The sequence below is a fragment of the Eptesicus fuscus genome, chromosome 6 (assembly GCF_027574615.1).
Source record: "Eptesicus fuscus isolate TK198812 chromosome 6, DD_ASM_mEF_20220401, whole genome shotgun sequence".
Lineage (NCBI taxonomy): Eukaryota > Metazoa > Chordata > Mammalia > Chiroptera > Vespertilionidae > Eptesicus > Eptesicus fuscus.
The window spans coordinates 30,351,977-30,366,732 of record NC_072478.1 but is presented as its reverse complement, the minus strand read 5'-3'; the positions used below and the strand labels follow the sequence as shown (position 1 = coordinate 30,366,732).

The 14,756-nt window shown below is 57.7% G+C and overlaps 1 protein-coding gene across 1 annotated transcript; it reads left to right on the top strand.

Moving 5' to 3' along the window:
* Positions 1–613: 613 nt before the first annotated feature.
* ARHGAP45 (Rho GTPase activating protein 45) lies at positions 614–13,030 on the top strand. Its single transcript, XM_008150699.3, has 23 exons — positions 614–863; positions 1,706–2,036; positions 4,621–4,764; positions 4,985–5,069; positions 5,151–5,223; positions 5,332–5,398; positions 5,515–5,652; positions 5,753–5,817; positions 5,985–6,095; positions 6,170–6,250; positions 7,716–7,904; positions 8,113–8,250; positions 8,347–8,537; positions 8,649–8,767; positions 8,877–8,960; positions 9,102–9,206; positions 9,315–9,487; positions 9,659–9,847; positions 9,941–10,078; positions 10,336–10,562; positions 10,646–10,853; positions 12,008–12,116; positions 12,212–13,030. The coding sequence occupies exons 1-23, from the start codon at positions 774–776 to the stop codon at positions 12,544–12,546; spliced, it is 3,390 nt and encodes a 1,129-aa protein (XP_008148921.2). The 5' UTR covers positions 614–773; the 3' UTR covers positions 12,547–13,030.
* The last annotated feature ends 1,726 nt before the right edge of the window (positions 13,031–14,756 follow it).

Below are 14,756 nucleotides of genomic sequence, written 5' to 3'. Positions count from 1 at the left end.
TGGGGGTAGGGAGATGAGCTGAGGCCAGTGCAGACGCCAGGCTGAGGGCGTGACCTGCTGTGCCCTGTGGAGCCGAGGCCCTGGGGTCTATGAGGGTGAGGGGTTGCCAGGGACATAGTGTGGGGCCCCCCATGAGAGGACAGGGGGACTGGAGGGAGGGTGTCTGTGTCCCAGGTCTGAGTGCAAAGCTCCAGGTCATCCATTTCGTCTGCAGAGCTTCATGGAGTCTGAGCATGCGTGTGCATTAGTGCCCCTGCATGTCATTGTGCCCGAGAGCGAGTCTTATTCCCATGTCATGTGCCCATGTGTCAGTGTCCCTGTGCCGTTCATGCCCGTGTCCGTGTACTCCTGCTTGCATCTGGGTGTGTCTGAGTAAGGGTCAGCGTCTGTACCGTCAGCCTGTGCTTCCTTGTGGCCGCCATGCCAACAGGGGGCGCCCAGTCCAATGCACATGCAGAGACTGGAGGCGGGGCCTGGGCTGGGGGCGGGGCGGGGGCGGGGCCTGGGACCCCTCCTTCAAGCCCACTCTGTGGAGGGACAGGCTGAGGCCCGGGAGGTTGGGGGGGTGGGTCTGCGTCACCACCTCCGGAGGCCTTTTCCTGTGGGGGGAGGGCCCGCCAATGAGGGCCGGGCCTGTCACGTGGGCCTGACAGCTGGGGAGGGGGTGGCTGGTGACTATGTGGTCCTGAGGGGTCAGCTCCTGGAGCTGCGGCGCTGAGACCCCCGGCCTGCTCTACCCGCGCCTGCTGCCCGGCTGCTCTGCTGGCCCCACCATGTTCTCCAGGAAGAAGCGCGAACTCATGAAAACCCCTTCTATCTCGAAAAAGAACCGGGCGGGAAGCCCCAGCCCGCAGCCCTCAGGAGTGAGTGAGCCTTTCTGGGGCGGAGGAGCGGGTGGGGACCTTGGAGCAACAGGGGGACAGGGTGCTCCCTCTACTTGGGCGGCAGGGCAGGGGCCCAGAAGTAACATGCTGGGCCTGCGATGGGGGGCTCACGCCAGCTACAGCCCCCACCAGGCAGGCCTGCAGGGGCCACGCAGGACCAGCCAGGACGCTGGCATTCGGCTCAGGGTAGGAGTCCTCTGGGTGGCCGTTGCCTCCCTCATCTGGCAGGGCTGGCTGTGGGACGCAGGGAGTGGGATGGCGGTGCCAGGTGGGGGCAACATTTGCTTGTGGGCTCTGTAGGATGGGGCTCAGAATTTGGGGGCTCTGGTGCTGTTGGATGTGAGAGCTATGGCACAGCGGAGTATCTAACAGGATCCCTGCGTGTAGGGCCTCCAGGGCCCAGGGGGTACACACGGTTTTGTAGTGTTTATGGGACTCGGGGGGTCTCCAGGAATTGACAGAGGTGTCTTTACCAGGGATTAGGTGCGTCTGCCACAGCCTGAGGTGGGCTACAGGGTCTGGAACCCTCTTCTGGCCCGCCCTCCCCCACCAGGAAGTGGGGTACCCGCACCCCCGCAGGCCCCGCCCCTGGCTGTGGTTTGGGTAGACGTTGTTTGTGAAAGCTCTGGGGAAGAGGATGTTGAGTAACAGGTGTGGGTGGGGCATAGCCCCAAATCTCAGCCCTCTGACCTCTGGCCTATGACCCTCATGGGGTCAGGTTGAAGACCCCCCAGAACCCCATTTCACTTTTGAAGAAACTGAGGTAGTACCTGGGTCAGAGCACCCGCCTTACCCCCCACACACCCACCCACCCCCTCCAGGAGCTGCCTAGGAAAGATGGGGCCGATGCTCTGTACCAGGGACCCAGCCTGGAGCCACTGAGTGTGACCTCCAACGCCAAGGCCACGGGCACACTCAAGAGGCCCACGAGCCTGAGCCGCCATGCCAGCGCTGCCGGCTTCCCTCTGCCCGGTGCCAGTTCCTGGACGCTAGGTCGGAGCCACCGAAGCCCACTGACGGCAGCCAGCCCCGCCGAACCACCCATTGAGGGGCCCTGGCCCGATGCCGTGGAGGACATCTCCCAGCTCCTGGTTGATGTGGCCCGCTTTGCCGAGGGCCTGGAGAAGCTCAAGGAGTATGTTCTACATGACGGTGAGAGCCAGCGGGGACACTGAGGCCTGGGTGGAAGACTGAGGTAGATACAGATATCCCAAACCCCGTGGGCTCCAGGCAAGGTAAAGAGAAGGACTTGGGGAGGCTCAGAAGGGGATCACAGGGAGGGCTTTATGGAAGAAACCGCTGCAGCTAAGGCTTCCAGGGATGCGTAGGAGTTTGGTGGGAACTAGGAGGGAAAGGTATTGAAGCAGAGGAGACGTCATGTGCACTGGCTCAGAAACATGACATGGAGTTGTATTTGGAGGAACATGATTTGCTGGTATGTGAAGTGTGTGAAGCGGAAGGTATTGAGGATGTCGGGGAGAAGGATCTTGGACATTATCCTGCGGGCAGTGGGGATCCACAGAAGGTGTTAGCGCAGAGGTCAGATTTGTGTGTTGGGCCGAGGTGGGCTAGAGGCATGCTGAGGGCTGATGGAGAGTCAGAAGGGACAGGGGCAGGACAGCATGTGAGCTGCAGGAGCGAGCGGCTTGTGGGATGGCAGTTCCGTTTTCTCCTCCACAAGACTGACAGCCCGGCTTCCTGCTGAGTTATTTTCATCTGTTTCCTGTTTGTCCCTGGCAGCCCTGGCAGGCACCTCAGACCAGGCAGGCACAGCACCTTGTGTGCTGCCTGCTCCTCCCGGAAACCACAGTGCCAAGACCACACCAAGTGCTCTGACCAGCTCGCGTTGCCCTAGGCACCCATTTTATAGATGGGAAAACTAAGGCCAGGAGTGGGGCACTGATCTCCGGCTCACCCAGCTAAGGAGGGGTCAGGGCCAGATCCAACCTCAGCCTGCAGTGGCCTCTGTGTCTTCAGGGCGCTAATGAGGGGCTCTGTGTAGAGGCCCAGCCCCTTGTGGGTGGGAGTGGGAACCCCTAAGGTTATCTGGTCACAGAGGCAGGGCCTGAGCTCTTTCCTGGGGAAACTCGCTAATCTCGGTTCCTTTCCTATTCTGGCACTTCCTTGGAGGCCTGGTCTGGGTGGGGCTGAGTCCTGGAGGCGGTTGGGATAGGGTTGGGGACACACTTCATTATGCCTCGGGCGTCCTGGGCCTGGGGAAGAGACTGGAGCAGAGGGGATGTGGGTTTGAATCCTGTCCTGCCCCTGCTTGCCCGGCTGTGAACTTGGACCAGCTGCCTCCCTCTCTAAGCCTCTGGTGTCTTATCTGTGAATCAGGGCAACTATATGCTCAGGGCTTATGGTTGCCCCGATTCACAGATAAGATACCCGAGGCTTAGAGAGACTGTTGCCAGGTGTTCTCAGCGTATTGTGTGTTGTCTTGGGCACCAATATGCTGCTGCATGGGACCCCGAGGTGAAGGGACAGAGCAGGGTGCGGGGTCCCCAGCCCTCTGGGAGCACGTGGCGCTTGGGGACGCAGCAGCTGCTGCACTTGGCTTGGCCATGCCAAGCTGAACATGTCCAGGCTTCGCTGGAGTCGGCTTCCCTGGCGTCAGCTTCCCGGTGGGGGTGCTGCAGGGACCCGGGTGGCTGAGGCCAGGCAGCCTGAGGGGCGAGGGGCCAGGTGTGTAGAAGGAATGTCCTGGGAAGGGGCATGGCCTGGCCTTTGCCCAGCATCTTCCCTGGGTTCCTGAAGCCCCTTTATGCCTCTGAGTTGGCGTCGGTATCAGGACCCCCTAGGTTTCAAGGCACGGGGGGGCCATCCAAAGGGGTCCCCCGTGCTGAAAAGGGTCGGGCCTCTTTTCAGGTTCCACTTATGTTCGGAGCAGGCCCACCAGGCACAGAGACAGAAGGTCATCCCAGCCAGCCCCCAGGCCTCCTGGGTCTTAGCACCTAGCTGTCCCTTCCCCTTACGTGCACTGCTACGGTTTTGATTTTATTGGTGTGTTTTGCACACACTGCTCTGCCTGCACATGCTGCTTTCCAGAATGTTTGAAGAGAGCGTTTACAACCACAGTTCTAAGATACAGAGCTAACCTTGACCCCCTTTGCTCCATCACCGTCTAGGGCTCCCCTTTGCCCTCGAGATAAAGCCAGGCAGGGTCCTTCTGTGTGGCGTTCTCACCCCTTCAAATATAGTGTAGGTGGAAGAGCTGTGTGATCCTTGAGAAATGACTTTCCCTCTCAGTGCTTCCGTTTCTTCATCTGCAGAATGGGAATGATGACAGTGCCTGTGTTAGGGGCGGCCGTTGGGAGAGTGTGAGCTAACAGGGTGCTTGAGGCCTGGTATCCAGGCAGGCAGGGAAGGGAGAGAGCTGGATAGAGCCTTGAGCAGCCCTGAAGGGTTGGGGCAGGGGAGGGGCCAGGTGGGCTGCATGGAGGAGGAGGTACAGGACTGCAACTTGAGGGACAGGCAGTTTACTTTCTGGAGGGATGAGGAAAGTGTTCTGAGCAGAAGGGACTGCCTAGGCCAAGGTCTGGCCTTTGTTGCCCTGGCCAGCAGCCAAGAGAGGGGCAGTGCCTACCTGACGTCCCATAGTAAGCCTCGGGCAGCTGCCCCCTCCCACCTCTGCCTCAGTTTTCCCACCTGGGGACAGGATCTTTGAGGAATACGTGGGCAGGTTTTCTCTGGGGCCACCCCCTCCCTCCCTGCTCATACCCGCTCTGCCCAGCAGATCTCCTGGAGGCCCGCCGGCCCCTGGCCCACGAGTGCCTGGGCGAGGCCTTACGAGTGATGCGCCAGGTCATCTGCAAGTACCCACTGCTGAACACTGTGGAAACGCTCACCGCTGCGGGCACCCTCATTGCCAAGGTCAAAGGTCAGCTGGCCAGGACAGAGCAGCAAGGGTTCTCTTCTCTGCCTGGAAGGGCTTCCTGGAAGAGGGGATGTTTGAAGGGGGTTTTGAAGGATAGCTAGGAGTCTGATGGGCACACTTGCTCCGATGATTTCCCTGGGCTCAGGGCCCCCTTCAGTTAGTTGTAGGGGTGGTCACATCCCAGAGTGAGCCAAGCCTCCTCGTCCTTGTCTCTGCCCGCCAGCCTTCCATTACGAGTGCAACAATGAGGCAGACAAGCAGGAGTTTGAGAAGGCCTTGGAGACCATTGCTGTCTCCTTCAGCAGCACGTGAGCGCGGCTCTGTGGGGCGGGAGCAGGGGTGTGTGGGGCCCTTGTACCTCTGGATACTGACAGCCCCCGACCCTGCAGTGTGTCCGAGTTCCTCATGGGTGAAGTGGACAGCAGCACCCTCCTGTCAGTGCCCCCTGGGGACCCGAGCCAGGTGAGCAGGGGTGGCCGCCTCTGTAGGGGGGCGGTGATGGTCTCGGGATGGGTGGACATCACCTGGACCCAGCACAAGGCTGGACTCACCTGGCCTCCCCCTGCACAGTCCATGGAGAACCTGTACGGACAGGGAAGTGAGGGCGCCCCCTCCAACGCCGAGGACTGTGATGCCGGTGAGTCTGAGCCACACACACTGGGCGGGCATTTGCTTGAATGGTGGATGGAGGGGCAGAGGACTGGGACTGAGGGTGCTGGAGGGTGGAGCCCGGGCTGAGAGGCCACTCTGCAGGCTGCCTGCTGCCCGAGGAGGTGGACATGCTGCTGCAACGCTGTGAGGGAGGCGTAGATGTGGCCCTGAACTACGCTAAGAACATGGCCAAGTACATGAAGGACCTCATTGGCTACCTGGAGAAGCGGACTGCACTGGGTGAGTGCTGGCCTGGGGTGAGATCTGCCAGGGGACCCCCTCCCCTCACGTGCCCCTTGCTCACTCCCCTCCCCCCTGCACTGACTCCTCTGCCCTGCAGAGATGGACTTTGCCAAAGGCCTGCAGAAGATTGTCCACAACTGCAGACAGAGCGTCATGCAGGAGGTGGGGCCACGTGCCTGGGTGTGAGTCCCTGCCACTGAGAAGGCCAAAAGGAAGGGGCTCCCTGTCTTTGCTATGGTGGTGGCTGAGGGGACCCGAGGGGACCAGGGAGGGCTTCCGGGAGGGCCTGGGTGCTGGCCCACCCCGCTAACTGCCGCCCTCTCCAAAAGCCCCACATGCCCCTCCTGTCCATCTACTCGCTGGCCCTGGAGCAGGACCTGGAGTTTGGCCACGGCATGGTGCAGGCGGTGGGCACGCTGCAGACCCAGACCTTCATGCAGGTGGGCTGCACCCCGGAGGTTGGGCTAGGAGGGGGGTTACCAAGGTCTCCTGCTCATGGCCCATCTCACCCCAGCCCCTGAACCTGCGGCGGCTTGAGCACGAGAAGCGCAGGAAGGAAATCAAGGAGTCCTGGCACCGCGCCCAGAGGAAGCTGGTACCTCGGGAGGCAGGCGGGCGGGTAGGGTGGGGCGGGCTGGCCTCTGAGCTGGTGCAGTGCCAGGCATGGGCCTACACCATACTGTGGTGCCTCTTGTACATTCTGTGACATCTTACTGAGCACCTGTTCTGGTCTCTTACACTCACCCCACACCCAGAGGTGTGCTCCACCTCAATCCACCCTCCTCCCTTTTTCCAGGCCCTTTACAGGTGCTTAGCCGCGGAGATCAGGTGACTTATTTCACTAAATCTCTATTGATGGCTATTTTAGTTGTTGCTGTTTCAAACACCACTGCTGTGATAAGCCTGTGCCCTCTTTTGAATGTGATCAAGCATTTATTTCAGATCTTTGCCTGAAAGGGCTGGTTTGGGATGTGAGTGTATGAGCTACCCCCTTGAACCAGAGCTGCACTTTCCCCCACTCTGTGAAGTTCGGTCCATATCCTTTGCTCAATTTGGATGGACTGTGGTCTGTTTCTTATTGATTTGCCAGAGCTCTTTACATATTAAAGAACTCAGCCTCTGATGGTGTGTGTTAAGATCCCTGCCTCGGCCTATTTTACAAGGTAGAAACCTGTGATTGCCAGCAGTAGTCTTTTCTTTTGTTAATCCTCACCCAAAGATATTTTTTCCATTGATTTTTACAGAGAATAGTAAGGGAGGGAGGGATGGAGAGAGAGGGTCAGGGAGAGAAACATCCATGTGAGAGAGATACACCAATTGGTTGCCTCTTGCACACGCCCCAACTGGGGACAGGTATCAAATCTGCAACTAAGATATGTGCCCTTGACTGGGAATCAAACCCAGGATCCTTTGGTGCATGGGCCGACGCTCTAAGCACTAAGCAACACCAGCCAGGGCAATAGTCTCTTCTTTTATGGTTTTTTGGGTTTTGTGTCTTGCATTAAAACTTTTTATTTAAAAAATTCCTTCATGGTTTCTCCTAGTACCTATACCAGTTCCTTACGTTTAAGCCTCTGAAGGTGCAGGCTGCAAGGTGTGGCCCCAGAAGGCCCATGGGTTTTGACTAACTGCCTTCCTGCCCACCCAGAGGGTGCTTGACTTCCTGCCTGGGCGGCTGCACTGTGCTCTGTGAGAGGGGAAGTGAAAGAGAGTGTGCGTCACCAGCCACTCTGACGGGGGCGGATAGAGGTGTCGGGGCTGATGCAGGCCGCGCCTCGTTCAGAGCTTAGCCATGCCTCCGCTTCCCGGGCTGTCAAATGGGCACACCAGATGCCAGTTCCTCCTGGAGTCCCGTTATAGGTGTCACCTCCTGTTCTTCTACTGTCAGTTCTTGGGCAGGTGCCGGTTTGCCCACTGGGCCATGGGATGGTACCATGGGGCATGGGTGGTGGTGGTGCCTGACTCGGTGTCTGGCTGCTGGGGTGGGAAGTGGGGAAAGCCAGGACACAGCTCAGTTGAAGGACAGTTTGGAAATGGTCTCTTTGCTCCCACGCCCACAGCAAGAGGCAGAGTCCAACCTTCGCAAGGCCAAACAGGGCTACGTGCAGCGCTGCGAGGACCACGACAAGGCCCGCCTGCTGGTGGCCAAGACAGAGGAGGAGCAGGCGGGCACTGGGCCTGGGGCGGGGGGCACAGTCTCCAAGGCCCTGGACAAGCGGCGGCGCCTGGAAGAGGAGGCCAAGAACAAGGTGGGTGTGAGTGGGAGGCGGCAGTGGAGGGTGAGACCCGGTGGGGCAGTTCCTGACGCACAGTGTGAAGTTTCCCACCTCCAGGCCTTTGCCTGGGCGGTGCGTCCTGCCGGGAAAGCCCTCCCACCCTGTTCCGCTGGCTGGATTTCTGTGTGGGTCTTGAATCCCAGGCTGACATCTCTCTGTGCACCCCTATGCCCCACCCCAGGCAGAGGAAGCCATGGCCACATACCGCACATGTGTGGCGGATGCCAAGACACAGAAGCAGGAGCTGGAGGACACCAAGGTGACAGCGCTTCGACAGATCCAGGAGGTCATCCGGCAGAGTGACCAGACCATCAAGTCGGTGGGTGCCAGGTGCTCCCACGCCCTGGCTGCTGGCAGGCTGCGCAGCCACCTGTGCAAACTGCTGACCTCACTGCCTGTGCCCCATCTCCGTCAGGCTACCATCTCCTACTACCAGATGATGCACATGCAGACGGCCCCGCTGCCTGTACACTTCCAGATGCTGTGTGAGAGCAGCAAGCTCTACGATCCGGGCCAGCAGTACGCCTCCCACGTGCGCCAGTTGCAGCGTGATGAGGAGCCTGATGTGCACTATGACTTTGAGCCCCATGTCCCCACCAGCAACTGGTATGGCTGTGCGTGTGCCCTGGGATCCGGCTTCGCACTGGAGATGGGGGTAAGCATGATGCCTCTCTGACCCCCATCATGGCTCCTTCTCCTGGCTTTTATTCCCACCAGGTCCCCCGTCATGCGCGGCCGGAAAGGCAGCTTCAATGTTGGTGACGCTGCGGAGGCTGCTGGCGGCCCTCCTGATGAAGGTGGAGCCAGCGATGGGCTGCTTGCCAAGGAGCGCAGGGGTGAGTGCCCAGCGGGGGTGGGTGCCTGGCAGGACTGTGGGGTGGGTGAGGCCTCCTTCCAGCCCTTCTCAGCCCCACCCAGCCCTTCACTAGATGCCCCATTCTGCAGGTGGGCGTGGACACCAGGTGCACAAGTCATGGCCAACCTCCATCCCAGACTCTGATGGCAGTCTGGACCCCAGCCCTGGCTCAGGTGAAGGACCTGCCCTGCTGGCTGGGGACTGAGCTCACCATGTGGCCAGGGTGATGGAGAGGGCCCTTGGGGGAGCAGCTGGCCAACCAGATGCCGCTCCCTCTGGGCTTGGGGTATCTGACACCCCTATTTCCTGCCCAGGGGACTTTAAGAAGTTTGAACGGATGTCGTCCAGCGGCACCATGTCATCCAGCGAGGAGCTGGTGGACCAGGAGGGCAGTGCAGGGGCGTCAGCCTTTGAGCAGGGTAAGGGGGCCTCTGACCCCGGCAGTAAGGGGAGAGGGGGTTTAGACTCTGCCTGTGGGCCTGGTCCTAACCTGCCTTGGCGACAATGACCACCTGTCCCACCCCCAGATGACCTCAACGGCATGACCCCTGAGCTTCCAGTGGCTGTGCCCAGTGGGCCCTTCCGCCACCTGGGACTTTCCAAGGCAGCCCGAACTCACAGGCTCCGAAAGCTCCGTTCACCAGCCAAGTGCCGGGAGTGCAACAGCTATGTCTACTTCCACGGCGCCGAGTGCGAGGAGGTGAGTGGGCCCCAGGGATGGCTGGAAGGTCCCGTGCAGAGCACAGGGGACTCTTGGAGTGGCCATCTGGACTGTGCTTTCAGAAACTGCCCTGGGGGGGAGTGGGTCATGAGGGCTTCCGAGAGGAGGGGAGGGGGACCCAGGCTCTCTGCTCACTGTGCACTGCCCCAGTGCTGCCTGGCCTGCCACAAGAAGTGTCTGGAGACCCTGGCCATCCAGTGTGGACACAAGAAGCTTCAGGGCCGCCTGCAGCTCTTTGGCCAGGACTTTGGCCAGGCAGCCCGTGGCACTCCCGATGGCGTGCCCTTCATCGTCAAGAAGTGTGTTTGTGAGATCGAGCGGCGGGCTCTGCGCACCAAGGTGACTACTGCGGGGACAGCAGCAGGGGCTTCATCCTAGAAGCACAGGGAGGGGAGGCAGGTGTGGGCCGAGGCTGACCGGGGACCCCCACAGGGCATATACCGGGTGAATGGGGTGAAGACGCGTGTGGAGAAGCTGTGCCAGGCCTTCGAAAACGGCAAGGAGCTGGTGGAGCTGTCGCAGGCCTCACCCCACGACATCAGCAATGTCCTTAAACTCTACCTGCGCCAGGTGAGCCCCATGGGGCAAGAGCAGATACCGGGCAGGACCCATGGCTGGCAGGACCTGTGCCTGGCAGGGGCAGGGCTTCTTGGGGTAGTGGGCTGCTAGGCCAGGGCAGGAGCAGATCTGGTTATGGGTTGGGGTGGGACCAGCACCTGGCAGGGGTCGGACTGATGCTAGGGGCATGGCCAGGGAAGGACAGGAGGGAACCGGGCCAGGATCATTGATGTCACCCGCCCCCCCTATCCCCACCTGTCGCTTGGCAGCTGCCTGAGCCACTCATCTCCTTCCGCCTCTACCACGAACTTGTGGGGCTGGCCAAGGACAGTCTGAAGGCAGAGGCTGAAGCGAAGGCAGTGTCCCGGAATTGTCCGGATATGGCCGAGAGCGAGGCCGTGGCCATGGCTATGGTGGGCCGGTTGCGGGAGCTCCTGCGTGACCTGCCATCCGAGAACAGGGCCTCACTGCAGTACCTGCTGCAGCACCTGCGCAGGTGAGGGTCAGCCAGGCAGGGGTCCAGGGTGGCTGGGTCCAGGGAGCCACTCTCACCTGCTTCTGCACCCCTCGACTCCTCAGGATTGTGGAGGTAGAACAGGACAACAAGATGACCCCCGGGAATCTAGGCATTGTGTTCGGGCCCACGCTGCTCCGGCCACGGCCCACAGAGGCCACCGTGTCCCTCTCCTCCCTGGTCGATTACCCCCACCAGGCCCGCATCGTGGAGACCCTCATCACCCACTATGAGCTGGTTTTTGAGGAGAAGCCTGAAGAGAATAGGGGACAGGTGAGGTGACAAGTGGATCAGGGGAAGGTGCAAGGGTCTGCTCATGGGGGGATGCAGATTGGGGAGGACCGGGAGGTGTCTGGTTTCCACAGGGGCAGCCTCCGGGGGGGCCTTTTAAGCAAAGTGTGGGCTCAAATCTGGGGAATACCCCACTCAGTGCAGAGGCTTTGGCTTGTCCTGTGCCTTCCAGCCAGCCCCTTGGCTGGGTCCAACTTGCTACTTTACCTGGCTGCTGGGTTTTAATTTTAAGCCAATAGTTTTTGTTTCTGCAGGTTTTGGTGTCCAAGCAGCCCCCTGCTCTAGTATATATATTTTTAAAGTCTTACCTGAGGATATGTTTATTTTTTATTTATTTCAGAGAGGAAGGGAGAGGGAGAGAGAAACATCAATAATGAGAATCATTCATCGGCTGCCTCCTGCATGCCCCCTAAGGGGAGATTGAGCCTGCGACTCTTTTCTTAGAGCAGTGGTCGGCAAACTCATTAGTCAACAGAGCCAAATATCAACAGTACAACGATTGAAATTTCTTTTGAGAGCCAAATTTTTTAAACTTAACTTCTTCTAACGCCACTTCTTCAAAATAGACTCGCCCAGGCTGTGGTATTTTGTGGAAGAGCCACACTCAAGAAGCCAAAGAGCCGCATGTGGCTCGCGAGCCGCAGTTTGCCGACCACGGTCTTAGAGAAACATCGATGTGAGAAACATCAATTGGTTGCCTCATACACACCCTGACTGGGAATTAAGTCCACAACTTTTTGATGTACAGGACAATGCTCCAACCAACCGAGTCACCTGGCCAGGGCCCTGCTCTAGTATTCATCCCCTTTGCCTTGAGTCTTTATCTGTCTTTAGGCATCTCTTGGGGTTTGGGCAGCAGGTCCCTAGTCTCTAGAGGCAAGATTGGGTGTGGCCTCAGGATCACAGCGTCCTTGCAGGCTGAGGGTGGGAGGAAGGAACCCAACCGCCAGGGCCTGCTGCCCTTGCTGGAAGAGCTGTCAATCATGACATGGGAACGGGGCCCTCATAGCCTCAGGTGCAGGGGGTGGTGACAACTGTTAGGGATTTTAAAAATGAAGCTAATTTACAAGACAGAAAATGGAGCTTGGATGGGCTGGATTCCAGGCCCCTCCCTGACCTCCCTGCCACCCCTGCAGCATGAGATGCCCACCCAGCGGGCTGAGGTGTTGCTCCAGGTACCCTACTCGGAAGCCAGTGAGGGGGCTGCCTTCCCCCTGCAGGAAGAGGCTGAGGACGGAGGCCCAGGTGAGTGGATCGGCCTAGGGAGCTCAATGGGCGATACCTCTCCCTGTCTCTCCCTCTCTCTCTCATGTCTCTACCTCTGTCTCTCCCTCTCACAGACCTACCAGAATCCCATGTTGCCTCCAATGACTCTGACTCAGAACTGGAGGAGGCCCCAGAGCTGCTGTCCCCAGCAGAGGGGGGAGCCTTGCACCACCTCAGCTTTTTGGAGAAGCAGAGCAGTGAGGCCAGCGTGGAGGAGGCTGGGGACAGCGGCAGTGAGGAGCAGCAGCTGGGACGCTCAGCTGGGGAGGATGGTGACTGGGAGGGGCTGTCCCAGTACAACACCAACCAGTGCAACAATGTAGCTGCGAGTCTGACACCCGCCATGAAGCACTGTGACAGGCATGTCATAGCAGGCACTGACCCGGAGAGCAGGCCAGAGTTTGTCTAGCTGGGACCTTGGGTGGCCTGTGCTGGGGCTGGGGGCCGAGCACCACCCCGTTCCTGGCTCCTGTCACTGTGGATGTCCCCAGGCCTGGCCACTCTGTGCCGAGGCTGCAATGGCCCACAGTGGTGAGGGCATCAACAGCCACCTTCTCCACAAGCTCCCAGGACCAAGTCCGTGGTCCATCCAGTGGCCCTTTGCATGACCTGCTTGGCTGAGCTGGGAACTCTGCTCTCAGGAGTCACCATGGAGCTTTGTGAAGAGGAACTGCCTGAGTGACCCCAAAGTTCTGCTCAGGGCTGGCCACTCCTTGGACCTGCCCTGACCTATAACTTTTGGTTGCTGGGCTGTGTAAGGCCACTCTGACAGCCAGACAAATGTCAGGGACCAGATGGCAGAATCTGGTTTGGACATCTGGGATTTAGGTACACAGATGGGGTCTCCCTTTGCACATGTATGTATTTTGCTTAAAATAAAGTTGTTGCCTGGCCGGTGTGGCTCAGTGGTTGTCGACCCATGAACCAGGAAGCCACATTTCAATTCCAGATCAGGGCACATGTCCAGATTGTGGGCTCAATTCCCAGTAGGCAGCATGCAGGAGGTAGGTGATACATGTTTACCTCTCATTGATGTTTCTATCTCTCTCTCCCTTCCTCTCTGAAATAAATAAAAATACATATTTTAGCCCTTGCTGGTTTGGCTCAATAGATAGAGCGTCGGCCTGCGGACTGAAGGGTCCCAGGTTCGATTCCGGCTAAGGGCACATGCCCAGGTTGCGGGCTCGATCTCCCAGTGGTGGTGGTGGTGGTGGGGGGGGTTTTGCAGGAGGCGGCCAATCAATGATTCTCTCTCATCATTGATGTTTCTATCTCCCTTCCTCTCTGAAATCAATAAAAAGTATATATTAAAACAAAACAAAAATACATATTTTAAAAAACATTTAAAATAAAGTTGTTAATCTGAGTGGCAACTTGGGGATGGGGACACTGGGGTTCCTTTGCTTCCTCACTGGGGAGGGTGTGAGGAAGGAAAGTCTACCCCAAATGGCCCAGTGAGGTGTGTGAGCCCAAGGAGCCTTTGAGGCAAGCTGTGCAAACATGCAGATGTTAGATAACTACCTCACATGAACGCTGCCTTGGCACTATCCAGTAGAATCTTCCAGAAGATGAAAAACACTCTTCATCTGTGCTGTTTGAGTACCAGCTGCATTTCCTTTTTTTAAAAATGTATTGAAAAAACTAAAAATGGAACTCCCATTTGACCCAGTGACCCCACTTCTAGGACTATATCCCAAGAAACTAGAAACACCAATCAGAAAGGACATATGCACCCCTGTGTTCACAGCAGCACAATTCACCATAGCTAAGACGGAGAAGCAGCCTACTAGTGAGTGCCCATCAGCAGATGAGTGGATTAAAAAACTGTGGTTACACCCACACAATGGAATACTACGCTGTGGCAAAAAAGAAGGCATTCTTACCATTTCCAACAGCATGGATGGAACTGGAGAGCATTATGCTAAGCAAAATAAGCCAGTCAGAGAAAGATAAATATCACATGATCATTTGTGGAATATAATGAACAACATAATCTGATAAACAAAAACATCCCAGAATCAGAGAAGCATCAATCAGACCGTCAAACCTCAGAGGGAAGGTAGGTGTAAGGGAGAGAGATCAACTAAACGACTTGTATGCATGCATATAAGCCTAACCAATGGACACAGACATCAGGGGGGTGAGTGTGTGTGTGGGGGGGGGCAATGAGGGGAAAAGGACATATATGTAATACCTTAATCAATAAAGAAAAAAAACAAAAAAAGTATTGATTTGAGCCCTGGCCGTTGGTGCTCAGTGGTTAGAATGACGGCCCATGGACTGAAGGGTCATGGGTTCCATTCTTAATGAGGAGCATTTACCTGGGTTAGTGGTTCACTCCCTGCCCCTGGGCACGAGCAGGAGGCAACCAATTGATCTCTCTCCCCCTCCCACTCTCTGAAAAATCAATGGAAAAAATATCCTCAGGTGAGGGTTAACAACAACCAACAAAATTTAAGAGATGGAGAGAAACATCAATTTGTTGTTCCACTTACTTATGCACTCATTGGATTCTTGTATGTGCCCTGACCAGGCATCAAACCTGCAACCTTGGCATATTGGGATGCTTTAACCAACTGAGCTACCCAGCCAGGGCTAGCTGCATTTCCCGTGGGTTCT

Bases quoted from the DNA above. Each gene is read 5' to 3' on its own strand.
- ARHGAP45 (XM_008150699.3), top strand. From the start codon at position 774: ATGTTCTCCAGGAAGAAGCGCGAACTCATGAAAACCCCTTCTATCTCG. The intron at 864-1,705 runs GTGAGTGAGCCT...CACCCCCTCCAG, and splicing joins CCAGCCCGCAGCCCTCAGGA to GAGCTGCCTAGGAAAGATGG. The intron at 6,096-6,169 runs GTGGGCTGCACC...ATCTCACCCCAG, and splicing joins AGACCCAGACCTTCATGCAG to CCCCTGAACCTGCGGCGGCT.